The sequence below is a fragment of the Lates calcarifer genome, linkage group LG18, assembly GCF_001640805.2.
Source record: "Lates calcarifer isolate ASB-BC8 linkage group LG18, TLL_Latcal_v3, whole genome shotgun sequence".
Lineage (NCBI taxonomy): Eukaryota > Metazoa > Chordata > Actinopteri > Centropomidae > Lates > Lates calcarifer.
In genome coordinates, this window is record NC_066850.1 from 8,882,175 (window position 1) to 8,907,940 (window position 25,766).

The 25,766-nt window shown below is 39.5% G+C and overlaps 3 protein-coding genes across 7 annotated transcripts in view; 2 read left to right on the forward strand and 1 right to left on the reverse strand.

Moving 5' to 3' along the window:
* The first annotated feature begins 431 nt into the window (after positions 1-431).
* guca1a (guanylate cyclase activator 1A) lies at positions 432-5,399 on the forward strand. The gene is made up of 4 exons (XM_018680948.2): positions 432-1,069; positions 2,597-2,746; positions 2,838-2,931; positions 3,948-5,399. The coding sequence occupies exons 1-4, from the start codon at positions 872-874 to the stop codon at positions 4,073-4,075; spliced, it is 570 nt and encodes a 189-aa protein (XP_018536464.1). The 5' UTR covers positions 432-871; the 3' UTR covers positions 4,076-5,399.
* Positions 5,400-5,511: 112 nt separating this feature from the next.
* Positions 5,512-25,163, reverse strand: orc5 (origin recognition complex, subunit 5). 5 transcript variants are annotated; one of them, XM_018680938.2, is made up of 16 exons: positions 24,977-25,153; positions 19,532-19,628; positions 16,537-16,594; positions 13,630-13,722; positions 11,995-12,180; positions 11,533-11,607; positions 10,469-10,580; positions 9,992-10,122; positions 9,817-9,865; positions 8,949-9,039; positions 8,796-8,851; positions 8,409-8,521; positions 7,803-7,850; positions 7,614-7,724; positions 6,800-6,912; positions 5,512-6,682 (listed from the first exon to the last, which is right to left on the reverse strand). In XM_018680938.2, exons 2-16 carry the CDS (start codon positions 19,606-19,608, stop codon positions 6,637-6,639), a joined length of 1,359 nt encoding a protein of 452 aa, XP_018536454.1. In that variant the 5' UTR covers positions 19,609-19,628; positions 24,977-25,153; the 3' UTR covers positions 5,512-6,636. The 5 variants fall into 5 exon arrangements, with proteins under 5 accessions (XP_018536454.1, XP_018536459.1, XP_050933733.1 ...); XM_018680943.2 differs by lacking the exon at positions 24,977-25,153 and adding an exon at positions 17,721-17,817; XM_051077776.1 differs by lacking the exon at positions 11,995-12,180 and having other exon boundaries at positions 24,977-25,163.
* The window catches only part of lhfpl3 (LHFPL tetraspan subfamily member 3), a 34,392-nt gene continuing 25,296 nt past the window's right edge, over positions 16,671-25,766 (forward strand). The window contains exon 1 of the mRNA XM_018680947.2: positions 16,671-17,803. Coding sequence (XP_018536463.1) covers positions 17,368-17,803 — 436 coding nt within the window. The 5' untranslated portion in view covers positions 16,671-17,367. The remainder of the gene's footprint in view (positions 17,804-25,766) is intronic.

Genomic DNA, 25,766 nt, shown 5'->3' on the forward strand with positions numbered 1-25,766 from the left:
AACCAGTCCTCAGTATTCAAAAGTTTATCTGAAGTTAAGGTGAAGCGTTCAAGCGCATGTCTAACAAAGTTAGTCTTTGTAGTGTGTGAGCTTCTGTGTTTCCATGTTGAGCTACAACAGAGAGATACCAACAAAACCAGAGAGCAGCTTGGTCTGACTAATTTGGAGAACTGAACTTATTTTAGCTTCAGATAAACTTTTGAACGTCCATCACTTACTTCAAAGGTGCAGTAGGAAGGGATTTTTAATGGCCCGACCAAGCAAAACCTGTTTCAATGTACATACTGAAACAGGTTTTGCAGAGTTGAAAAACTGTCCTTTATGTGTGTAGAGGAGGGTGTTGCAGAGTTGAAGTTGTGTGTTTTGTTGTGCTTACTCTTCACCAAGAACATTAAAGCTGCACCACTCATACTTGAGTGCACATGCTGAGCAAGGTGTATCCCAACAGCTGAGATGCATGACTGTGCTTGGTGTCCTGTGTCTCCACGTGAGGGATGAAAGCTGTATTGTATTTGTCAGCACATCTCAGGGTAAACGTGGATAACCTGCCCTTTTAAAGGGGCATCCTGCCCTTTTAATGGTGATTAAGCCGATCATCTTCATGTTTGGATGGATTACAGCCGGTGATTAGACCCAAAGAGGACACACAGAGAGGGGCGTGGATCACCTCAACCCCAAACACAGTCGGCTACAAAAGGCCCCCGTCAGCTGCTACTCTCACCCTAAGTCCCATCGTTGTGTGACTGTGAAGAGGGATTACCTCTGCTTCACAGTAGACCAGTTGGGCTGAGAGGTTCGTGCACCAGCTGCAAAGAAAGGCTCCAGATACCTTCGTGTCCAAACACACACACACGTTCAGGTGTCAGAGGAAATGGGTAATTCAACAGGAAGCACCGTGGATGACCTGCAGGCCGTGGAGATGCACCTCTGGTACAAGAAGTTCATGACCGAGTGCCCCTCAGGTCAGCTCACCCTGCACGAGTTCAAGCAGTTCTTCGGGCTGAGAGGTTTGGACCCAGAGGCCAACGCCTACATAGAACAGATGTTCCGGACGTTTGACATGAACAAGGTAAGATGAAGCATGTTTTTAACATCAAAGTGAAATTCAAGAGGGCTTACACTGGGATTTCTAGTTTGTGCCATGTTTTGTAGTTCTCTTTTTCTCCACTTTTAAAAAGAGGACGACACTTGTTCACTAAATAAACCCATTTGAGTAGAATACACATTTCTCTCTTTAGTCAGTTTTTACTTAGGGATTTACAATTACAGTTAATGTGCTGGTTTTCCTTCAGTTTATTGCACTTTGTTGACGTCAGCCTCTAAAACTGAAGTGTCCCATAACTAAATTCAGATGCTTATTTAGCACTTTTGTTCGTTTACCTACTGACGATGTTACTTGAAAGTACTAGAAACCAAATTTTGACATTAAAAACTATAGAAAGTATCCACTCAAAGTGTTTGGAAGGAATCATCTAAGTTTCAATTTTTAATGTTACTGACTAATCTATTGCTTATTCTTTTAATTAATCATATAAAACAGTAGAAAATATCCACAGTGAGCATCGAAAATAGCTGGAAACAGGAATATTTGACATTTTCATTTAATAAAGTGATTTAAGCAATTAATTAAATCATTAAAATAATCATATTCTCTGCCAGTCAACTGTCTAATTGTTTCAGCTCTATTTACACTTTCATTATGTTTGTACAGCACATAAACTATGAATGAAAAGTGATGTGATAAGGGCTGCTTCCAATGATGATTTTCAAGATCAATTAGATTCTCTTGTTTGTTTTGATTTTGCATTACATTCTTTGAGTCTCTGATATGTTAAAGTGTTATAAATCATCCAGTTAGAGGCGCTAGAACCAGCACATTTTGGAAAAATGACAGCAGCAATTAATTTGTTATCAGAATTAAGCAATTTATTTTCTGTCACCACCATGACACCAGAAGAAGATGTGCTGCTGCATGACTTTTTTTTTATGTCTCAGGCTAGATTTAAAGTTGAGAAACTCTCTGACAAGCTGCACAAATTGTAAACCATCCATATCACTCAGGGACACACATTCACTGAAATATACACGAGCACTCAAGCAAAGCAGTGACCTCCTGGGACAAGGCTCGCTTCCAATTTTGGCCCTCGGATCACAGTTTAATTAAGAGTGTCTGAGAGCGTGTGACAGGGTCATCGTAGGATGTCTCTGAGAAGCTGCACATCTATATTTAGTTCCCCCCCTCCCTCCCTCAGCTCACAAAAGGCTGTGGTAATCTGTATGCATGATTTAAACTGTGAGATTATCTGTGAGACAATGCTTTGATGCTAAGATTGTTGCCCGTGTTCAGACACAGACACAGTCCCAGGAGATAATCCTCCGCCCTGGCACGCTTCATTTCACACTGATAGCTTCTAGAGTTGAGATGGGGAGCATCTCTTTCAACTGAAGCTTTGGTTGACTGATTTATCACTTTGAAGGGAAGAAGTAATAATAAGAATAAATAGATGGTCATGCATAATAATTTACTGATGTTTGATACTGTTTTGACACAGCGAACAAGAGCGTACAAATCTCATCTCCCTGCTTGTTTCTGCAGGACGGCTACATAGACTTCATGGAGTACGTGGCAGCTCTGAGCCTGGTGATGCGAGGAAAGATGGAGCACAAGCTGCGCTGGTATTTCAAACTTTATGATGTGGATGGAAACGGCTGCATCGACAGACACGAGCTCCTCAACATCATAAAGGTACAGTGAGTCGTGCGTCTTCCACGCTGCATTTGCCTGCTAAGTCTTGGCCTCGACGTGGCGCGCTGATTTTTGTTCTCTTTCACCGCAGGCCATTCGTGCCATCAATGGGAATGAAAATCAGGAAACAACCGCGGAGGATTTCACCAACCGCGTGTTTGACAGGATTGATATAAATGGAGATGGTGAGTGCGTTCTGGCACCGTACAGAGACAGAGATTAGGTGGAAATCGATCGTGGGTGGACAGTGTTTAGACATTTGTCAGCTCTGCTGCTGTCTTTGAGTCAGGGAACACAACGAGCACAGACAGAAGATAGACTGTAGGTGGCTGTTTAACACAATAACAGATCCATAAATCTTGTACAAAAGATGCAAATTCACCTTTTGCACAAATAAGTCACTTATAGAGGAACTCCACTGAGTCTACACATCCAAGTCTGGTAACAGGTCATGGAGAGTACTGCTACATATATGAAAAAAAGTTGTATAGTCTTTCATGTCTGCAGAGATGTCACTAACTCTAACCCTGCCTGACTCCTTAAGTCAGGTTGTTTCTAATACATGGGTCAAACATGGCTATTGAAAAGGCTGTAGGGGAGAACTCATACAGGATGACTGGTAGAGATGGGGAAGAAATGACGGTTTGCTGAAAGGAGTCCATATTTGTTTGTTTTCAGGCATGCCCATGTTAGTAAGTATTTCCAAACATTTGAGTTGGAAAGTGCCACAAATAAACAGTTTTAATTCTAAATTAATAACCAACCATTTTATGATGTAACAATCTTATTTTAAAGGTTTGGTTAGGTTTAGCCATAAAAACGACTTGATTAGGTTTAGGGGAAGATCGTGGTTTGGGATAAAAAACATGGTTAAGATTATAGAAATGGTCAAAAGAAACAATGTTGTCTGTCAATTTGAGACAGGAAACAAACAGCAGTGTCCCACGTTAGAGATCGTTTTCACAACCCATCCATCCACGCTGACCTCATCTGTGTGCAGATGAGGCTCTGTAACATCATCTGACTGAAGGCCGCTAGAGGGCGCTATCAATTGAACGTAACTGTGGGTTGTAATAAGTTACTGGCACAAACGACCTGGGGTTAGTCTCCTACAAGCACTCCACTGTTTACAGGAAAAGAGAAAATCTGACTTCATCTGCAGCTGTAAATCTGTAAATACAACCTTTGTCTCCTCCGACAGGTGAGCTTTCCTTGGAGGAGTTCGTTGCCGGCGCTCGCAGTGACGAAGATTTCATGGAGGTGATGATGAAAAGTCTGGACCTCACCCACATTGTGGCCATGATCCACAACAGGAGGCACAGCGTTTAGGGTCTGTCTAAGTCCTCTACCTCATCCTCATTCGTGAATTTAAACTGAGAGCTTCAGTGTGTCGCCTCTGGTAAAATAAATGTTATTTATAGACTGAGATTTCTATTAAGATTGAATCCGGTTTTATATGATGCCAGTGTATTGTTAACACTGTCATTTCTTATTGTTTATCTCTACGAGTGACACACATGCACTTTAAATGCATCTGGATGACTCAGTCAACCTTTGCAGACTGGTTATAGTCCTTGTTTAATGATGCTGAGCTCTCCCAAGGCCACGTTGGCATGAGGGATGATCTCTCAGACGGCCCACTTACCCTCAGATACGCCGAGGGATAAAAGAGGGAGATAGTGGAGTAGAGTGGCAATTACGTGCACTCAACTATGCTTTCCAAATCTTTTTTTTTCCCCCGGGTCTGAGTCCCTCTGCATCAAATTACTCAAATCTCTATTTACCCGTTCTTGCCTGAGGAAGTTTACAGGAGGAAGCTCTGCAGTGCTGAACATCCACACTAATTTGATTAAGTCAACGGCTGAAAGACAGGAACAGGTGAAAGTTTCTGGAGAGATTTAGTAGTGTGCAAATACAAATCTCAAATGTTTACTTTTTTATGTTTAAACCTTTTGTAAATGTTTGAAATAAAATTAAGAGGAGGCAAAAGGCAAACTACTAGCTTGTGGTTTTATAACAACTGCGTGTGTGGTGTTTCTTTTGGCTGAATGACTTGCTTCCTATTCAGCATAAATACAGATATAGATTTACCTTTGTTATGTTCGTTGGCTATGCTCGACTGGTGCCTTGTGATGGAAGACTGCAGAATGTATTTTTTCAGCTTTTGCTCATTTGTATAATAAAAATGAACACTGAAAATCAGCTGCGTACTGCGTCACTTAAATGTGCAAGATTGGCATTTCAGGTTTTGCAGCTTCTACACAACATACAGTCAGATATAGTTCAGCCTCAACATCCCTCAGAAAAAGCCATACATTAATAATCTGAATGAGAAACTTTCTCAAAGAATGACTTAGTATCTCAAAAAATTGGAAACTTTATTTTGAGATGAGTCTGTATTTTGAGAAAGTTTCTCATTTTAATGACCTACAGGATCTTTTTTCTTATCACGGTGGCTGAAATGGGCTTCCAAAGTAACAATGACAACAACAAGAATTAATCTAATACATTTCAAAGCTGGAGTTTCAAAGTTAAGACACAGACCAATTGTTCCCACCCAGGCTTCTGACCCTTTATAATGATAACAAGGAAACTCAAGACTCCTTATCAAAAGTTACATAATTCTATGAGCTGTGATCACTTCAAGGACAGTGATTTTTATCTTCTCAGGTAGTTTAATCTTAATCATTTTTAGAGGCATGAGGAGGTTGAGCTCTGGTATCTTCTAAGACAAAAAGCAAAGATAAACATTATACAAAATAAGCTGAATTTTATGGAAGTTTTTATTCTTCTCTCCTAACTTCTTAATAATTGTGACAAAGACACAGATTCCTACAAATGCTGCCGTCACCCAAAGGCCGGTCTTTGTTGTCACAGAAGTTCAAATGATGCTGGCCTGGACTGATCGATAGTAAGGCAAATTACAAGTTTAAGGGTGAATATTGTCATCTGCCCAATTAGGATGACACAGCGCTTTAAAGATTTCTCTGGTTCAATGATTTCCAACCTGTGGGTACACAGTTAAATCTGAGGAAAGGACTGAAAGCAGAAAAAAATAAATAAATGTCTGCAACAAAAATGTCTATTTTTTCCAATATCTCCTCTAGTCTTCGATTTTTTCCTTGTGAATGACTGGATAATTTCAGGCATTGCAGGTCTTTTAAAAACGATTCAAAGACAGCAAGGGAAAAAAATCAAGAGAAATTTGAAAGAAATGGAAGAGAAACAAGAAGAAACCGACTGATTACAGAGGGTCACGACTGACAGTGGTTTACTTTAAATGATTACAAACCCAAACTGGCCTAGTTTACAGTTCAAAGGTTAAAGGGGAATGAGTAAACAGGAACTCAGTTAAGGGATCAGACTTCAGTGAATTTCTCTTACAACAGGGTAAAAACACATCACAGAAACAAAATCCTGCCTTTGAGCGAGGACAGTGATTCACCTGCATGGTGCCAGGGTCACTTAATGTCAGACAAAAATCACAGAGCTGCACCAGAATCTTTTGTGCATTGTTTGAAGCATGAAGAACTGAGAGTATCTGCACTAATCCCACTCCTATGTTAAAGTATACACAGGACATTTTAGTAGTATAATAAAAGAACATACTAACTATAATACTCTTTTTAGGCTATTTCTCATAAATAAATAGCAAATGTAACATTCTTTCACCAACACTAAACCAAGGTAGAATCAACTTGGCAATATGACATTTATTTTGTTGAAAATGCAAATATTTAACATGGTTTGAGGCGAAGAAACTCAACGGGAAAAAGCTCATTTATCAACCACAAGGGGGCAGCGGCATAATTGGATCAATTTCCCTCCACATATTTCCCCCCTTTGTCTCACTGTCACAGTGTGTTGTGTCTCCTTTACTCACAGCAGGCTCACAGGAAGTCATACAGATACTTGACAATATCAAAGTTCACTGTCCTGGAAGATAAATCACACCAAGCACACAGTGAGTGAAAAAAAAACACAGTAAAGGTCAGTTCCCTTAAAGAATTCAGTCAGTCTCAGTCATGTGTACTAACAAACATGAACACAAACCTGGATATGGCACAGATGAAGTCCATAGAAACGGCACATTTGTACTTTGGGGCATCGAGCTGGTCATCGTGACTGACCTGAGTCAACAGCTGTAAGGTCACCAGAGAGGATATCTAAATGGGGAGTAGAGAAAAACCAAAATGATTCTCTGTTCCACTTCTTTAAACACAGCTTTCCCTCACTTCAATGCAGAGGCACTAAATGATGACAGACAGTTGCACAGTTGCACAGATATGGGTTGAGCCTAATTTCCTAAAACCATTTCATGCTCAGGGCCATAAATAGATTGGCATTTGGCTGCAGATCCAAAAACTCATGACTGTACGGGTAGAGAACTCTCTCATCTGAGACACTGGTCATTAGGCTCGATTGAACATAAAATAGTACAACATTTGCACCTAGAAATGGAGGAAATTATCATTTAAAATCCTCTGATTATACAGCACATATTCTCTTTCATTTGCTTTAAATCAGAAAAGCATGAAATTAAACGACTTTCTATATTCTGTTGGAGCCACTTTACAGCACTGTGAAGCTTCCTATAGCTACAGCGAGAGAAAGATTACAACCACTACAGGACTAAATGAAGGGCAAAATTCAACTACTACAGAGCTCAGTTTAACTCAGTGCAATGGCAACAACAGTGGACCATTTTATTAATCTGGGGACACATAAGTATATGTTAATTTGTCCTGTGTTTTACAGGGATGTTAAAACGTTATTTGTACTTATATTGTATGGGTATGGGTATTGTGGGTTCACTGTATCTGTGCAACATATACTTAAATGAAAATGTTACAACTCTCACTCCTACCTGTGAGAATATACTGGCAGTGGGGGCGACTCTGCTGTCCACTACGCTGTAGAAAATGGCGAGCAGGCGGTCCAAAGGAAAAGGCTTGGGCCCCAGAAGATGGTTACTAGTCTGGAAAACATTGACATTATGTCAAATTTTCTGTGAGACAAACCGAGAACAAAGTCTGGGTTATGTTAAGATGATCACCTTTTCATTTTTCTTCAAGAAGTTTGTTTTTCTTATTTTGCCGTGGTGCTGTTGGGAAGAAACAGAAAAACATCAAACACATTAATTCACATAAATGAGTCAATTTTTATTCATGTAGCCCAAAATCACCAATCGCAGATTTGCCAGAAAGAGTTTTTAAATCAGCACACACACAACAACCTCTATCTTCACAAACTCAATTTGGATGAAAAAAACCCACATAAGCCTCATTTCGACAGGAGATTCTCTGCTGTAAAATCTTTAAAGACAAAATTACTGAGGCATCCTGGTGGGCTAAGAGTCTGTGGGGTGCATTTAACTACATCTGCACCATGTTTGCTGTGACATGAGATAATTTCCTCTGTTGTTAATTTTGAAATATCTTATTAATTAAAATACTTCCAATTCAGTTATCAACAATTTGCGACGGACACTGTTGCCATTTGTGTAAGCTTTGAATGGCTGAGGACTATCTCTATCCCTACCTCCCTATCTCCTGGTGTCCCTGTTACCTCTACGTTGTCCTCTGTCTAATATAGAGAAATGACACCCCTCCCCCAAAACCTGTACTGCATATGAAAAGAGAAGAGAGAGAAATTTCCCTACCTTGAGGAAAAAGCGTTTGTCTGTGCGGGCAGGGTTGTAAGACGCCAGGTAGGCAGCAATCAACAGGAACTTTGAGTAATAAGGCAGTTCAACATGAGTGTGGGCAGATAAACCTTTGGAAGGAGGGAAATAAGTACAATCAGTCAGATATACTGTGTATATGAGAGATGTGCCCATGGATTCATACAACATTAATGCATGACGTGCAGTGCAACTCGTGATTTGGTGTTAATGCATTATTTCTGGTGTGATGGGCTGATGTGCTATTACAAGTTATCAACTGAATCCACAGTGTCACCGCAGCCTATCACTTGCTTTACAGTTTAGCATCTGCTCTGCAACCGTATTACATAATCAAGCACAACAGCGCTCAGTGTGTGTTGTTACCTCTCAAGGCCCCAGTTTCCTTCTCCTCCATTTGCTGCATCTGCTCCCACTGAAGACTGAACAGAGGAAAGATAGAAAAGACACAGTGATGATAAGAAACCACAGGAACATTGATCGCATGTTGTTGCATTCGATTTGTTTGATTTGACAAACCTGGACACTTCTCGAAGATAAACTGTCTGCATGGCTTTTTTCAAATGAGGCTCTATGTTTCTCCATAGCTTGTGTGTGTCAGTCTCTTTCACTAAACGCAGAAAATAAAAAAACACTACTGAAAACACCACAGTCATGAGTCAAGGTTCAATTACATTATCAACAGAAGGGATGCAAACATAAAGACATGAGAAGAACAACAGAAGAGGATATTTTTAACTCAACAACAGATCAAATGACTCTGTGTGGTGTGAGGGCGATGAACCCACAGAGAATTATTATCACTCCACTCCACAGGTCCTGTGATTTCTATTGCCTCTTTTAGCTCACTTTTTGTTTATGGCCTGCAAACTCTGGTCTCTTAACCCTCGTTTAACCACAGCAGCCAGATATTTTCACCACTTGTACACCACCTGCCCAGCACCAAACAGCACACTGAGAAATTTAGCAAATAGCTGTTGAGGACAGTTGATCATCTAGCAGCTAAAAATCCAGATATTTTTGTCACACCAGACTAAGAGGAGACCAAAACAGAGCTAAAGAGCAACATATCTACAACTGAAGTGTCTAATGGATGTGTTAACGGGCACGTTTATTAGCAAGATCATCATAACAACCTAGTAAGGTCATAATCTGTCAATGCTGTGTGTTTAGAGCTTGTTCTGCTTCTCTCAAATGGACAAAAAAAAAAAAAATCAACTAATGCGGCTTTAAAGAAATAAATACAGAAAAGTTCAAATGGCTTGAGTACATCTAAACATGAAAGGAAGAATCTGTCTTCAAATGAACACAAAGACAAGGGTAAAATAAGATATTTTTAAATATTGATCAGCTGTCAGATGAGTGAATACACCTCATTATGTATTACCTTTTCCTTCTGCCAAAGGCTCACAGAACTTTGAAAAGTTGAGGGCAGCCTGGTTGAAAAGAAAAAAAATCAATGATGCAAGACTGAAAGAAAATCAAAACAGAGAAAAAAATGTCACTGATTTATCTATGTATGTGTGTGTATGTGTGTGTGTGTGTATGTGTGTGTGTCTGACCAGGTGGCGCAGCTCTCTGAGGTCCCGACACACCGAGTAAAAGACTCCCAGTAGGATGTTGATGTAGGATGAGTAAAGCTCGGCTGAATATGAAGGATGTCTGTCTTGGGACAAGATCTGCTGCAACTCACCTGTGAATAATGGACACACACAGTTTAAAATTTAAGAGCAGTGTTATCACAGTCACACAAAAACAGAGATTATAAAAAGTTATGTCTCTTCAAAACCAGCTAGAGATTCTCACATATCAATGAAGTACAGTGATTCACTCCCTCTAAGTGCTGAATATATTACACAGTGGTGTTCGTATAATGCTATACTCCTCCACAGTTGCTGCCTAAAGTGTTAGAACAAAATCACAGGTACAAATCTCACATCTCACACTGCATCTGCCAAGTGTGCGTCATCACGATGCAGCGTGGCGAGAGTTATTCATGACGCTGGCTGATGTAGCGTGAGGAGCGAGGACGATAATACCTTTACTGTAGTCAGGGAAATGGAGCAGAAGCGGCTCGAAACAGCCCGTGTTCGGTCTGAACTTGTCCCAGGCGATTTCACTGAGCAGGATGACAGTAATGTTGTCCTCAACCTGGAAAACAGATGTATGTCGTTACAAATACACCATTTTATAGTGGTTTTGTACAAATGGGCTCACTTCTGTTGTTTACACGTCATTGACAAGATGTCTCCATGGTTACAAACATAGCTAACTTCTTGAGTTTAAGTGTTTTATATATTCATATTTTTACTTTGGGCTCAACTGATATGTCAGTTGGAGCTTTAATGACAATAAAGCTCCTTGAATCCTTGAATCCTTGAATTGACAGAAGATGAACCTGCAACAATTGTGATAGTTGATGAATTATTTCAGTCAGACTAAAATGTCAAACATTCCCCAGTGTCAGGTCTGAAGATTTGGTGTTTTTCTCTGTTTTATATCATTTTAAAGAGAGTATTGTTGTGAAAAATAAACAACAGTGGGAGTGGGGCTTTTATGATAAATGGGTCACAAAAGAAACCCATCAGTAGCTCACATAAAAAAAACTGTTAACAATGATACACCACTGGTCCTCTTACAGAAACACAATAGAAACAGTGGAAATTATATGCAATAATATACATTAGAGATACAACAAACCTTCATCATTCTGTAATCCATCATATACAAGTAAATATACAAGTAAAATCTGCATCTTAATCATCACTTCCAAATCCTGTGTGGCAGCACTGATGTGGCTTAATGTTAAAAAGACAGATTCACACTTAACACTCACAATCCACCAGAGAATGTACAGCTTTCACTGGACTAAGACACAAATAATCACCTAAGTCTTTTTGCTCTTGCTGTGTTTAATTAAAATGCTGTGAGTGGTTTCCATCCTTCTTTACTAACAGCATAATGAAAGAGCTCCGCACACTCAGCTCAAGGTCATTCATTACAAAAGAAGCTCTTCCAGTCCCTCTTCATCATCCACACAGGGCAACAACAATTAAGCGGTTTGTTTGATAGATAACAGAAAGAGCTTGGTGCACTTTCTCACCAATTCCTGAAGACGCAGGAGAGCGGGGAGGAGATTGGCATCGGTGTCTCTCAGAAGCTCGGCTTTTTCCATTACCTGAAAAATATGCATGTACATTTAAGCTTATTTTGTGACATCCAAACTCAATAAAACAGAGGTTGTGAATAGGTGGTTTATCGTGGCATTTTACTGTGTTTTCTGCTGTAAGCTTACTTTAAAATGCAAATAATGATAAAGCCAAAATACTAGATTAAACCCCTTCTTGTGTTGGCTGAAATTCACACTTATACTCTCCAGGCTAATGCATCTGGAGCTTTGTTTAGCATCCATTTACATACGCTATCACTACTAATCATATTATCATACAAACATTTAAGTGACACATCCAAAGAATAAATAATGTGACGTGTTGCGGATTAGAGTATTTCAGTGTGCCAAGTGAGGAGTGATTTTCTGGTTGAGTGTAAAGAGCATGGCACTCACAATGTATCGCGTCTGCTTGGCAGGAGACTGGGAGCACTGCTGTTTGTAGATGCGTACAAAGTCAGACAGGGAGGGACTGCGGGGGAGCAGTGAGGCAGCATCGCAGCCAAAAAAGGACAGCAGCACTTGCTCAAACAGCAACGCGACGGAAACACATTCGACACAGCTGACTGTGGCGTGAGGCAGCTGCAGAGAGGAGGAGTAATGACCGACAGTTTGATATCTGTGGAGTTAATGCACATCTTCATATTGTGGTGGTTCTGTCTTTGAGCATTAGAGTCCCTAAATTATTCAAAGGTCTTGTCACAACACTACTCTGCTGCAATTTGGTGTTATGTAATAAAAGTAATTTGATGTTAAACGAACACCAAATATCAGATAGTTTTACACCTTCAACAATTAGACGATCAGTCAAGCAACAAATTCTTCTGCAAATATTTCTTACTTCAATTAATGATTTTGGTCATTTTCGAGTAAAAATGCCAAACATTTGCTGGTTCCCACTTTTCAAATTAAAAGATTTGCTGCTTTGCTGCTATTAGATGCTATTATTATAAAATATGAAATTCTGCAGGCATGTTCTGCTTTGATGATGTTCCATCTTGTTCTTCTTTTTGACAGATGTGCTGCTTTTCTTTGTCTTATATGATAGTGAACTCAGTGTCTTTGGGTTTTGGACCATTGGTTGGGTGGAACAAGCATTTAAGATGTTGCTTTGATAGTTTGGAAATTGTAAGGGGCTTTTTCACTGTTTTTGACATTTTATAGACTAAACAACTAATGGATGAATCTCGGTAAGAATCTGCAGATTAATTGATAATGAACTGCTATTTGCAGCCCTAGTTAGTTATTTAGGAACTTTATTGTCAATGTTGCAAAAAACCCTTCACAATACATGACAAGAAGACTGGTGAGGACAAACAGCAGGAACACAGTATCAACATGATCACAAAAATAATATAACAATAATTTCACAACAAAAATAAAAAAGACAGCCTAGATGTTTGTGATGTTAGGCAACAAAGTCTTGCTCTACACATTCCTTTACTTGTCTGAAGCATCCCCATGAGGGTAAAGACTCAAATGTGGCTACAAAGGCTGGGAGGCATCACTGAGAATCTTTATATTTAATTCATACAAAAAGATTTGCCCTTAGTTTTTTAGTTTTTTTTCCCTAAATGTGACAATCTAATATTCCATTTATACATTTTAAATTAGGAAGGGAAGTCTAAGTCTACGCACAGAAAACTTTGTGCGCATGGATTAATGAGATTTCTCTGAAATACACAATAAAATGTATTAAAGGCCTTCTGCTGTAAAGAAGTATTGTCTTTCAATAAAAAATATATTTTCAAGGACTAAGTACTCTTTCAGAGGTCTAATTAACAAAGCTCTGTATGACTAAATGGCCAGCATTTGTTTAAGGTTTACATAAGCATAAAGGAGTCAGTGAGTCAGTCCCTTTCATGTTCAGCAGCCACTGACACAAGCCTGATTAATGGTTTGCCCCTTAACACACTTTTGTTGTCTGCCTGCAGTGTAGGACGGGAGATTACAGTAAAGAAAGTGAAAATATTACTCTATTAAAAAAAAAAAAAAAAAAAAAAAAAATGACTCCAAATGTTTCTCTCTCACCTCAAGTTCCTTCAGCAAAACGTGCATCACATGACTCTTCCCTGAGGCCCGATGACCGTAGATGAAGATTGAGGGGTAACTGTACTGCTGTGGCTGTAGGAACAAAATTCAACACCTTTTTACTCATTATAATCATAATATTTCATTAAATCCATAACCATCTAAATAAACAAGTTCTCCCTTTTCCTAACTAACATCAACACTTTCATAATCAAATTAAACCCACTGTTACTGGCAGTAATTAACTGTAATGCCCTTGACTAAAGACATTCTTAGTTGTCGACTAGTCATGTAATTCCTTAACAAAGCGATTAGTTGATTTAATTGAAAAATATTAGGCTGTAACTGCTCCTCTTGGGATGAATGCAGATGGATCTCTGGTGGTTATTAAACCTGAGACTATTAATTCATATTATCCTGGCACCAGAAATCTAATAACAAACAATTCATTCCTATGAAAAGAGCATTAAAAAATTAATCAAAATATTTCTTTGTCAAGCAAGACCCTCATTCAAACTGGACATATGTAACTGATTAAAGGTTTGCTGCGACAGGAATTATTATCTGTTGACTTGCAATGCTGAACTGAGAGCAATTTCATCTCCACTGTATGTATGAAAGGTGTAACAACAAAAAAACCTAATTGTTATTAATATTACTGTTGAAACAATAACAGCTGGTCAGAGATACAGCACAGCACTATCAAGTATGCTGTTCTGTAACCATCTAGACTCCTCAACCGACACATACAACTTAAACCACCAGTTTGGCAGCATAATGGATAGATGAATGTTGTGCAACAATGACAAACTATGTAAAACATATTTAGTGACATGCAGAAGTGTAACAGGTAATTATACCTGTCCCATCAGTGACAGCAGCAGCCCAGCCTGGACCTCTCTACAGGGCAGCTGCTCTGCGACCCTCTGCAGCCTCTCCTCCTCATATCCTGGATGCTGTAACAGCGCTGTCATCCTGCTTTTCGTCCCACTAATCGCAACACCGTGTATTGTTCCACCGTGAAGAGGTCGGTGACTACTACAAAACCAACGTTAGCTTACTGTTCGGTTACAGCACGTTTAAATGGAACTGAAGGCGACGAACTGCGGTCAAAATATGGCCACAAACTAGTAATACTGTCGGAAACTGTTAGCTGTGAATACGACAGAGTATCACAGTAATACCCATGCCTGAAAATAAAATGTGTAATTAACTTAAAACAAGGCGAACAACTGTGATAAAGTTAGAAACAAACACAATCGAGGGAACTCACTCACAGTAGTTTCGCGCGCGCCTTCAGATTACGTCAAATGACGGACATCAGTTACCAACCAATCACAACGCACTACAGAGTTATGGGTAGTGTAGTTTTAAATGCTTTATAGAATAAAAGGAAATTTACAGACTAAAGGTACAATGTTACTGCATTGCCTGTTAGAATTTGGTGAAATCTTACCCCTATGATGCCAAACGATACCAATATATTCATTAACTTTTAAAATGTTTCTTAACATATGAGGATATCTTGTAGGCGAATTCCATGACTCTGAGTCTGTTGAGGAAGACCGTGTGATGCGATCAAAAGCTCCAGAACAGCCCCGAGAAATGCTGAATGAACCTTGTGGTGAGATTGTTTTAATTTGTGACATAATCTGATTGACAAACTAACTAATCAATATAACAGTGTAGTATAATTTTTCAACAGATATGTGATGAGCAGAAAGAATGATGAGGACATATACTGAATTAACCTCTGGCAATTGAGCAATGCTGCAGATGAATAGAATTAAGAATATGCTGTGTGAAAACGATATGTTATTATTCATCATGTGATTTGGAGTAATAATGATGTATGTTAAAGGTCACCATATGAAATAGTTGTTAGTGTGCACTACATGCAATGTATATCATGTGTGGAATAAGCATATGTATGTGTGAAGGACAACATACACACACACACACACACACACACACACACACACATAGAGACTGTGCTAAAGAAAAGAAGGGCATGCCCAGGCCTGTCCTGAGTGTTTGGAACATGTCCAAAAACGTGTTTTTAGGGACTTTCCAGCAACACTAACATTTTGGGGAAGAGCTAATGGTGAAATTTGATAAGATGACCAAGGATGGCCTATAAGCTTATGTTCTAATGGTGTGATATTGCAAGCCAATGAAAAGATCAAATAGGCGTGGAAAACCACAGTCCAGAGAGGTATATAAGGAGAACACCAGCCATTGTTAGCAAAGCGTTTCTGGGGTTGCTACAGTGCACTTCAGATTGCTCTCTGTGTTTTTTTTGTCGACAGATAAAACTCTTCTGCCTTGAACTCTGACTTCTCCTGATGATTTTTTGAAGACCTACAAGTAGTAGTTGTTTTTTTTTTTTTTGAACATCTGAACAAGGCTAAAGACTCAGATCTTGGCCCCTGTTATATGGGACCTTGGTTTCAAGTCACAACAACAGCATAAATGATGATTATTATAAATTCATTAGCTCTGATGATTAACTTGTTAAAATGCTTTTATATTAGCTTAGTCTAATTTCTGTGCACAGAAAACTGGTGAATATGTGAATTAATACAGGTCAGTTCTACTTGTTTTACAATGAGCTCATTGGAAATAAGCCAATTTAACTGGTACTATAAACACTGTCTGTTAGATTCTGATTATTGTTATTGTTTTATTATTGTTATTATTGCAGCAGATGCATTCAAGCGCATTATGTGCACAATAGTAATTAGGCTGTTAGTGTTATGCAGCAGACAGAGGGAACTATAGGACCAAAAAAAAGAAATCCTTTATGCTTTGATATATTTTCAGATGAATGTCAAAGATAACTCTGGACATTACAGGACAGATACACAGAACAGTATTTTCATTTTATCAAGATAAAACAAAGTTTACCTTTAAAGCCAAGTCCTGTTCTCTGAGTTTCTCCTGGACAAAGTTATCCATTCCCTGTCTGTGGACAAAAGAACCAGCAGAGCTTTGAGTTATATTTCTGTATTATAAATCTATATTATAAATATATATTCATATATTCATTCGTATATAACCATTAAATTAAGAGCCATTAGCAACACTTGATTTGTTTTTAAATCAGTGTGTGTGTTTAAGATTTCGCGCGTTACTGTCATAATACGTCAGACTGGGATTAGGGGATGTGGGTTGGCCCTGTAATATCCAAGGCTATCCTCCAACTCTAACTCAATCGGAGCTCAGCTGCGGTTGTTGGTCTGTCGCTGTCGAGCACAGACGGACCATTTCAGCGAGATCCCACACACTGACACACACACACAGAGCTGAACCGGTTTGTCGGAAGAACAGCCTCTGGCTTTGGCACGACTCAGGTAGAGACATTTTAGAATAAATATGAGGACAAATGTAGGATAAATCTACGGGTCTCTGAATGGATGATGCATATGAAGCTCGCGTTTTCCGGAGCGCACGTTTGGTTTTCGCAGAGTGATGAATGAAAATCAGAGGAAAACACGAGACGGAAACAAAACCCGACCCTGCCGTGGATTCGAGAGTGCAGTGATGCTGTGGCTACAACTGTGACTGAATAAAGACAGAGAGATAAAATCCGAGAACAGCGACAAGAAGAAGTTCCGCGGACTGAATTCTGTGACTATGCCTTTAACGGATCAGATGCGACAGATGTTTCTTCAGTGAGGGCAGGTGAATTGATCCTCAGGACCGAGCAGACCTCCCCCCTCACACACAGACCAGAGGATGGTCCCCGGGGCCCCCAGCACGACCACCACCATGCTCCCCGCATCCGAAGCTGCCAAAATCTACCAGACCAACTACGTGCGCAACTCCCGCGCCATCGGCGTCCTGTGGGCCATCTTCACCATCCTCTTCGCCATCGTCAACGTGGTGTGCTTCATCCAGCCGTACTGGATCGGAGACGGCGTGGACACCCCGCAGGCGGGCTACTTCGGTCTGTTTCACTACTGCATCGGGAATGGGCTCTCCCGGGACTTGACCTGTCAGGGCAGCTTCACCGAGTTCAGCACCATCCCCTCGGGTGCGTTCAAGGCCGCCTCCTTCTTCATCGGCATGTCCATGGTGCTGGTCCTCACCTGCATCGGCTGCTTCGCGCTCTTCTTCTTCTGCAGCACCGGCACCGTGTACAAGATCTGCGGCTGGATGCAGCTGGCTGCAGGTAGGAGACTCTGACTACAAGTGGAGGGAAGTTCATAAGTTTAGTGCTTGTCAAAGTGGTCTGGGGAGCTCCAGTTAGCTGGAAACTGTCCAGAATAACAGGTTTCACCCTCATCTGCCCCAGTCAGATTGTAAATGGTTATAAAGTTTGGTATAAAAACAGCCGACTGGGGTCAAAACACACACACAATCAGCTTTTTCAGGTCATGGACTTCAATAGACAGATCTGTTGAGATTACTCCGAGCTCAAATATTGTAATTCCACACACGTTTTACTGGAAATTGTCCAAAATGACAGGTTTCACCCTCATCTCCCCACATCAGAGTGATGACAGTTATGAAAACAGCAGTGAACATGCACACAGCTTTTACTCCATTCCCCAGCTTTTTTAGGTCATTGGCCAAAGAGCTGCATTTTACAAGATGCTCTCCTTTAAAAACCTCACTTCAGAGCATTTCTCTGGTTACCAAAGCTCTTATAAAACATTATGTAACTGTCTGTAGTGTAGGTGGAGTGGCAACAGCCTTGGGGAAAGTGAGACCTTAAATTGAACAATATAAAAAAATTTTTACTCAGTGTGCTGATGTCTCAAGATAAATAATGAAAAGATACAAGCATTTTTACAATTTCATCTTTAGTTGGGCTTGTTTTACTGATACAGGGGGATACTGGACTTTGAGGCGTTATCCATGCACTAAAGAGATCCTTAACCTGAAACAGGCAAACTTCAAGCAGGGATAATTATCAGCGTTCATCAACATGAACAAAAATCAACTGAATTTGAAAAAATGCATACATTTATGCATGTTTTCCCCATAATATAAACTTATTTTAATGACTTCTATAACTTTAATGCATCATATTCCAAAGTACGTCCTAGATCAGTTGTAAAAATGTGGTAAAGTCTGTTTTGTTCCTATAAAAGGTCTCCACTAGACCCTGAAAACAGGTAAGTCTTCAGTGGTGTGTGTAGTTTACAATGTACTTGCCTTTCATAAAAGGAAAAAAAAAAGGAAAAATGCAAATAGTTCTTCTCTTAATGAGAACAAAAAGGGTCTCTCGAACACCTTTAAACCCACCATGCACATTACACGAAAAGAAAAACCCATGTAAGCAAAATGAGGAACAAACATCAAAGGAGCGGAGCTGTGTAGTGACGACTGAACTGCTTCTTTCTGCCTTTAATTAGTTTTAGTCAAATTTCCAAGATCATTTCTGAAGCAGACAGGATTTGCCTGCATGTGCACAGATCTTGATCCCCTTCCAAAATTCTATTTTCAAATAACTGGCGCAGCTCGGCTTTGTGTCCGTGGCCAACTATTTCAGTACGCAGGAGGAAAGGACAGTAAATAATCAGCATTGGTAACATTTTCTTCCCTATATGAAATTTACAGAGCAGCAAAAGCAGGGCCGTATCCAGGACTTGGAAGTCACGAGCCCCCCCCCGACACCAGAATATTTCTAATTATTTAAACGATAGTTTATGGAGTCTTATGTGTTTACATACATCACATTAACATTTGACTAGAGACACCTGCACCAATGACTGTATAGAACAATCAGTGACATGACGGCTCCACAAAAGTGAAGCCAAAACACCTTGATTGCCCCCTGGTGGCTGGCTGGATGTCCACGAGCTAACTTTTATCATAAGTTTGGTTTTAATTAGTTATTTGATGCTATAAAAGGAGAATGTGACATCATGGTTAACAGGTGTGATTGACTCACGATTGGTCGGGCAGGTGTGTGAGCTCCACCGGCCAAATCACCTCTAAACAGGGAGGATGTGGAGTCACGTCGGCCATCTTTATATGCAGTCACTGACCTGCACACACAGATATACTCAGTTACACATATTCATACACTACTATACAGTACAGTACACTTCATATAGACAAACATATTCATTACATTTGCTACTATACACACGACAGTGCAGCATTACAAAGTATGCTTCACAGCCACAATAGCCACGTAATGATTTTTACCTTTATTCCTTCTATAGACTTTACATTTATCTTGCACTAATAACACTTTGTCCAAAATGCTTTTTCCCCAATTTTTGAATTTTCCCAAACAGTGCAAGTTAATCTTGTCCCATGTTCAGTGTAACATACTCACTCCCACACTCCTGATGCCTTCTTTAATGCAATCGCACATCTATTTATATCTCTCTCAGCCGCTTTGCCCCCACACTGTGCAGCAATATCTAACATGACTATAAATTACACAATGATATATGTCTCTAAGAGTATCTTTAGATAAGACGCCTACAGTTCGTCCAAACAGCCCTGCCATTTTCATCACCTTTTTGGAAAGGTCAGTAACATGAGTTGTCCACATCAGACTAATTTGTATTTTGATGCAGAGTAATTTGACCTCTGTGACTTTTTTAGTTTGAACATCTGCACACATGTTGTGTAAACTGTCATTCTTTTACCATTGTTTGCATTAACGCCAGTTTGTTCTTTTACACTCATCACCTAATCACTTTAAGAGTCTCTGTACTAATTTAGCATTGTACTCCAATAACATTGTCAGACTCATGATGGACAGCGTAAACAAAAGTATCAAAACTGTGGCAGCAGAATAAAGGTCTTTGACTTTTTTTTAATTCCACCCATTCCTCCACTTTGGGTAAAACCTGGATCCTACTTTACCCACAATGCTTCACAGTCCTTGGCTGGAGATTCAAGAACAAGTGTGAGTTATCCTTTAAAGTCTTCAGATATTTATGTGCCTGGATTTATAAGTCTGCTGTTGCTGTGACTATATGAACACAGTTAACATATACAGATTTGAATTAGCTAAAGCTCAGGGAAGATCATTTGTATAAACAAGGTGAATGAAGAAAATAGACGACATTCACATGACCTTGACTCAACATTTACAGGCAAGAGTGGAGGACTTTTTTAAAACAAAAAACAAAAAAGAGACGAAGTATTTAAATGAAGGAGCAGTAATTTAAGCCAAAAACAAGATTCATTTCTGCGAGAAAATGAGCGACATCACACCAATTAACGCCTCAACTGAGAAACATATGACAAATAATGACTGATAAAAAAAAAAGAACTGAGCACAATCTTTGGCTCAGAATCCTCATATAAATCTAATTTGTGTGTATAAATAATCCCCCAGTGTCATACTGTGCATTTCCACGATGCCTGCTGCAAAATAGTGCTTGTTCTCAAATGGGAATTAAACGTCATAATCAATAACAGTCACATACATGGAGAATGCAGCTGCCTACAGAAATACATAGCAGCTAAATATCAGTCCTGTGTCCCCAAAGTCCAGTGACCACCAGTTCAGACAACAAATAGCAACCATCTAGCGACATGCTGTGCTAACCATTGATTAGATATAGAGGGTAGCAGGGTCATTGGCCAGCTGTTAGGCCAAACTATAAACTATGTTCCCATTTTAATGCCAAAAAAGGCACTAAAGTATCCAGTGTCTCAAACCCTAGCAGCTGTGAGGTGGATTATCTTGGAAAGAAAGCACTGCAATGAGCTCTACCAGCACACCAGTTCTAATGAGCAGCACAGCCCAGCAGTTTGTGTCTTTGCAGGGTTTTTTTTTTTTTTTGCCATAGATCAAAGCTGCTTCTTATTCCTCTGAGTCACATGTTGAATTTCCTCAGTTTTTCACACCATGGCGAGGGAGCAGATGTGAGAGTTTAAAACACAGTCAGGTGAAATAAAACACTTTAAGATTTTCAAAAATGGTCACAGTTGATACAGTCATCTCTGGTGGTTTTTGTGAACGTAGTTAGCGGTAGTATAAAAGCAGCTAAGTGTATTTACTCAAGTGCTGTACATAAGCATACATTTGAGGAACTTCTATTTCACTGCATTTCAAGATTTTTACAAAATAAATATGCATGTAGGGCTGTAACTTACAATTATTTTCAATCAAATTTCATGTTATCACATAATCCTTTGATCCAATAAATGTTAGAATGCCATCACATTTTCAAAAGCTCAAGTTGTCGTATTTAAACTGCTTTATAGTCCACTTAAAACCATGCAGCCAATACATTTAAGAAGCTCAGTCAATCATCATCACTCATTAGTTAATTGACTAATTGTTGATAGCTCCCAACATTTTACCCTTTCACCCCTCAAACCCCCACTGAAACAGTTCCACCAAGGATTCATATTTCCCCTAAATTGTTGCTAACGTTAATGCGTCAGTATCAACAATATCATAATATGACCTTTGCGATATGAGTACTTTTGCCTTTGATACTTTAAGTACATTTTTGCTCCTAAAATTTCTGGACTTCTACTCCTGTAAAATGCTGAATCATCTTTTTCGCAGCCTTATTCAGTATCACGCTGACACATCTCCTCTCCTCCTCTGTCTCATTCACTGATACAGCGAAACCACTGTGAAGTCAGCCATTAAAAGATTTTCTAGGGAACTTAAATAGCCAATATCGAGGCGCTTTCTCTGTCTAAGCGGTCTGAAATCCCAGCATGATTGTAAAAAAATCCTCCCCGTTAGATGTGATTTCAGGTGATATGGAGCTGCTGTGATGTGCTATCAAAGGCAGAACGTGTAACTCAGAGGCTCTGCTCCAACCACGGGCTGTCCTGAATGTTTGACAAGCGCTGGTTTCTACTAGAGAGGAGATTTAAAAAAAAATCTTTTAGCTGAAAATAATGAGGATGGCTGTAATGATAGAGCTGTGCTTCTGCCTCTTTGCAAATGTGGAAAAACTACGGAGTGGTTACAGTTTGCACAAGTCTTTTGTATAACTTTTCTGTTTTTACCTTCGTTTTTCTGCCTGAATGCCCCGTGCTAGAACAGTAGACCTCAAACGTTTGGCTTGTGAGCAAAACAGCATCTACTTTAAATCATCAGAACGTGTATTTTTTCGCAATATGTATGAACTATTTTTAGAAGCTAAATATAAATACACATTTACAGATGACTCTGCATACACAATTGCAAATGCTATACACACAATTGCAAATGTATGCAATAATTCCCCAATATAATGTCTTGTGGAAAAATGTTTCATCCCTCCAGTGAATTTATGCCAAGCTGTTCTGAATGGTTGTGTTGTTCTGACACTCCTCTGAGTGACTTTAAGTTGTTGTTTTTTAACTTTAAATTGCTACACTTGGTTTGTTCACTGTATAATTTCTTAGTTTTTCTGATTAATTAAAAAGTAGTCTGGAGGAAGATAAACAACAACCAAAATGATTTTTCACAGTCTAACAACTTAAAGGCTTATTATTTATATATAAATCAGTGAAGAAGAAGTGATTTATTTGTCATTAATAAATCCATTAGTTACTTTTACATGCTTTCATAAGCGTGCCTGATCAGAAAGTGTCACTGATAATGAGAACAGGATGAGGAAAGCATGCTCATTGTGGAGCAGCAGGCGGACGGCTCTGACGTGAGGCTGCACATCGGTGCTCCATAATCTGGATGGCCTCCAGAGCTCATGACGGCCATCTGGATCTCACAGACACACAAACATGCACACACATGAAGGACTGCCGTGGCATGAGCAGCTGCCCATTTTCTGTGCCTGTAAACACACAGAAATCCACCGAATCTGAGGTGGGTTACCGACAGCGCTGTTGAAGCGTTTCCAGCACACGGTCCATTTCCTGGTTATCTGACCGGCAGCTCCCTGGCTTTCCTCATGGCGCTCTCTGCCTACTAAGTGGTCCTCTAGAGAGGAGAGCTGGCATTCAAAGCTAACAATAAAAGGTCCATTTGGTAGCTGGGGGTTTATTGATCCAAATGTTGCTTTCCAGAATAACAGGAAGCAGTGCTCTAACAGGGGACAGCTGCCACTTTACGGCCTTTTTGACTGCGTGTACTGTAATTCAGTTATGTGTTATTGTTAGCCATGAGAGTGACAGATACACAAACACAAAAGCTGGTTGCCTTATGCTTGATGCATGATAACACAGACTGATAAAGCGCCTGCCTGACTGATAGTATTATACAAATGCTCTGTGCGTTAGTGTGGTATTCAATTTTACACCTCTTCAGAAAGATGTCAAGTGGAACCGGGACGTGCTGCTTATCACCGTCACAGTGTGTCTCAGAAAGGAGAGGGAAAGATACAGTGAGACACTATCACGCTGCGTCTGCAGAGGAGACGGCCAGATAATGAGAACTGATCCAGGGAATGTCTGAGAGAAGTCTTCATATTGAAATACTGCTTGTGTTATTTCTGTCCACATAATAGTCCAGTAAGAAGTCATTTTAACTCCCTAACAGTATCATTTTTCAATCTGACCCCCCCGACAACTGTTGAATAAAAAACCTGCATAACACAGAGGACACTCAGGGATGACAGAGCCAAGTTAACATTATAAAAACCAAACAAAAACTGCAAATGGTAATAATCATAATCATACAGAGAAAAAAATGCATCAACTGAGCATTACTGCATTAATCAGAACCATCTTTACTCACACTTGTCTGATTAGGAAATAATCAGAGTAGTAATCAGTGCCTCTCAAAATATAAATTAAATCAGAAATTTGCACATGTGCACAAAATGCCACAATTAGATAAATTGCCCAAAGCAAATGAGATTCTATAGATAAAATGAGTGTTTTCATGTGAAATATTGCACCTTAAAAATACAAAAACCACATGTAAGTAAATGTGAACTTATACTATAATACTATTAAACAGCTGTGGTTAGATTAATGTAAATTTAGCACCTAGGAAATGTTTAACCATGTGAATATTTTACATGTGATATATTCACACTAGGTTTTAAGGAGTCATTTGAAATAACTGCTCTCAATCCTAAATATAAATGCTATAAATGCTGTTGTATTGTGTGGCGTTGGTCCATGCTATGTCTTTGTGCCTATAAAAATAATCATTTAATAAATAAATAAAAACAAGCTGCTGGCACTAACTGGCACTTGATCAGAGCATCTCTAATTTTAAAAAGCAGCATCAATATGAGCTCTGTGTACATTCATGTGAGTTGAGATGGTCTGGATTTAAAGCTGAGAGCTAATGACATCAGCCTGGTCTTTATCCTCTCACACATGTAATGAAGGCCCGGAAGAGTCTGAGAGGCTTTACAGTGATGTAACATGACCACACATGAGACTAAGATGCAGACATGAACACACAGAGTGAGGAGGCCATTAGCAGGACAGTGAGTGATGTGTTCACCTGAAGGTGTTTAGATGAAACCCTCTGCTCTTCCCTCTTTCCCCTTGCTCCCTCGCTCCATTCAGTGAAGTGCTCAGCTGGTTCCCCCCAGGCTGCCTGCCCTTATAGGAGCCGCCTGGAAAAGAAAACATTTCTTCTTTTTCTTTTTTTAAGCTTGGAGAGGTCACAGCAGTTGGAGTGTGATTTTACACCAAGTCAAAAAAATGCTACCGAAGCATGAATAAAAAGAGAGAGGCAACGCAGTGTGAATCAGCCAAATTAAAAAACCAGCCAAGTCAGCTGGAAATCACAGAGAGGAGGGATCTCAACTGCAGACTAAATCTGAATCTGAGGATTAAGAAAGTGGATCACCTCCTTTGGCTGATGAGGAGTTTAAAGGGACAGTAACTGATATGTGAACTCTGTTTGTTTGTTTGCATCGTTCCTCTGACAACTCTTAACCAAATCTGAGAAAGAAGAGTCACATTACAGTTACAATCTACAGTTACCATTAAAACAGGCTGACAAAACAATCTTATTCCATTTAGTAGCTATTCTGGAGCTTTGGTCTGTATCATACATTCTTACATCATGGAATTGTAGATTTTAAAATATAATCTAAACTTAAGAGTGAACATTCAGTCTCAAATTTTAAATGAAAAGTGCTTAAAGTGCTCAGAAAACTGCTGTTTCCAAGGCCAAGAATGATCTTTAAATGTCAAGACAAAGTTTAAAAAGTGCCACCCTCAACCAAGATAGTAAATCGTGCATTTAATTGCATTTTAATCTGTGACAACTCAACACTGGAAAG

Coding starts and splice junctions, on each gene's coding strand:
- guca1a (XM_018680948.2), top strand. CDS start 872: ATGGGTAATTCAACAGGAAGCACCGTGGATGACCTGCAGGCCGTGGAG. Junction 1,070..2,596: donor GGACGTTTGACATGAACAAG/GTAAGATGAAGC, acceptor TTGTTTCTGCAG/GACGGCTACATAGACTTCAT. Junction 2,747..2,837: donor AGCTCCTCAACATCATAAAG/GTACAGTGAGTC, acceptor CTTTCACCGCAG/GCCATTCGTGCCATCAATGG.
- orc5 (XM_018680938.2), bottom strand. CDS start 19,608: ATGGCCGACGTGACTCCACATCCTCCCTGTTTAGAGGTGATTTGGCCG. Junction 8,852..8,948: donor TATCTTCGAGAAGTGTCCAG/GTTTGTCAAATC, acceptor TCCTCTGTTCAG/TCTTCAGTGGGAGCAGATGC. Junction 7,851..8,408: donor ACAAACGCTTTTTCCTCAAG/GTAGGGAAATTT, acceptor TCTTCCCAACAG/CACCACGGCAAAATAAGAAA.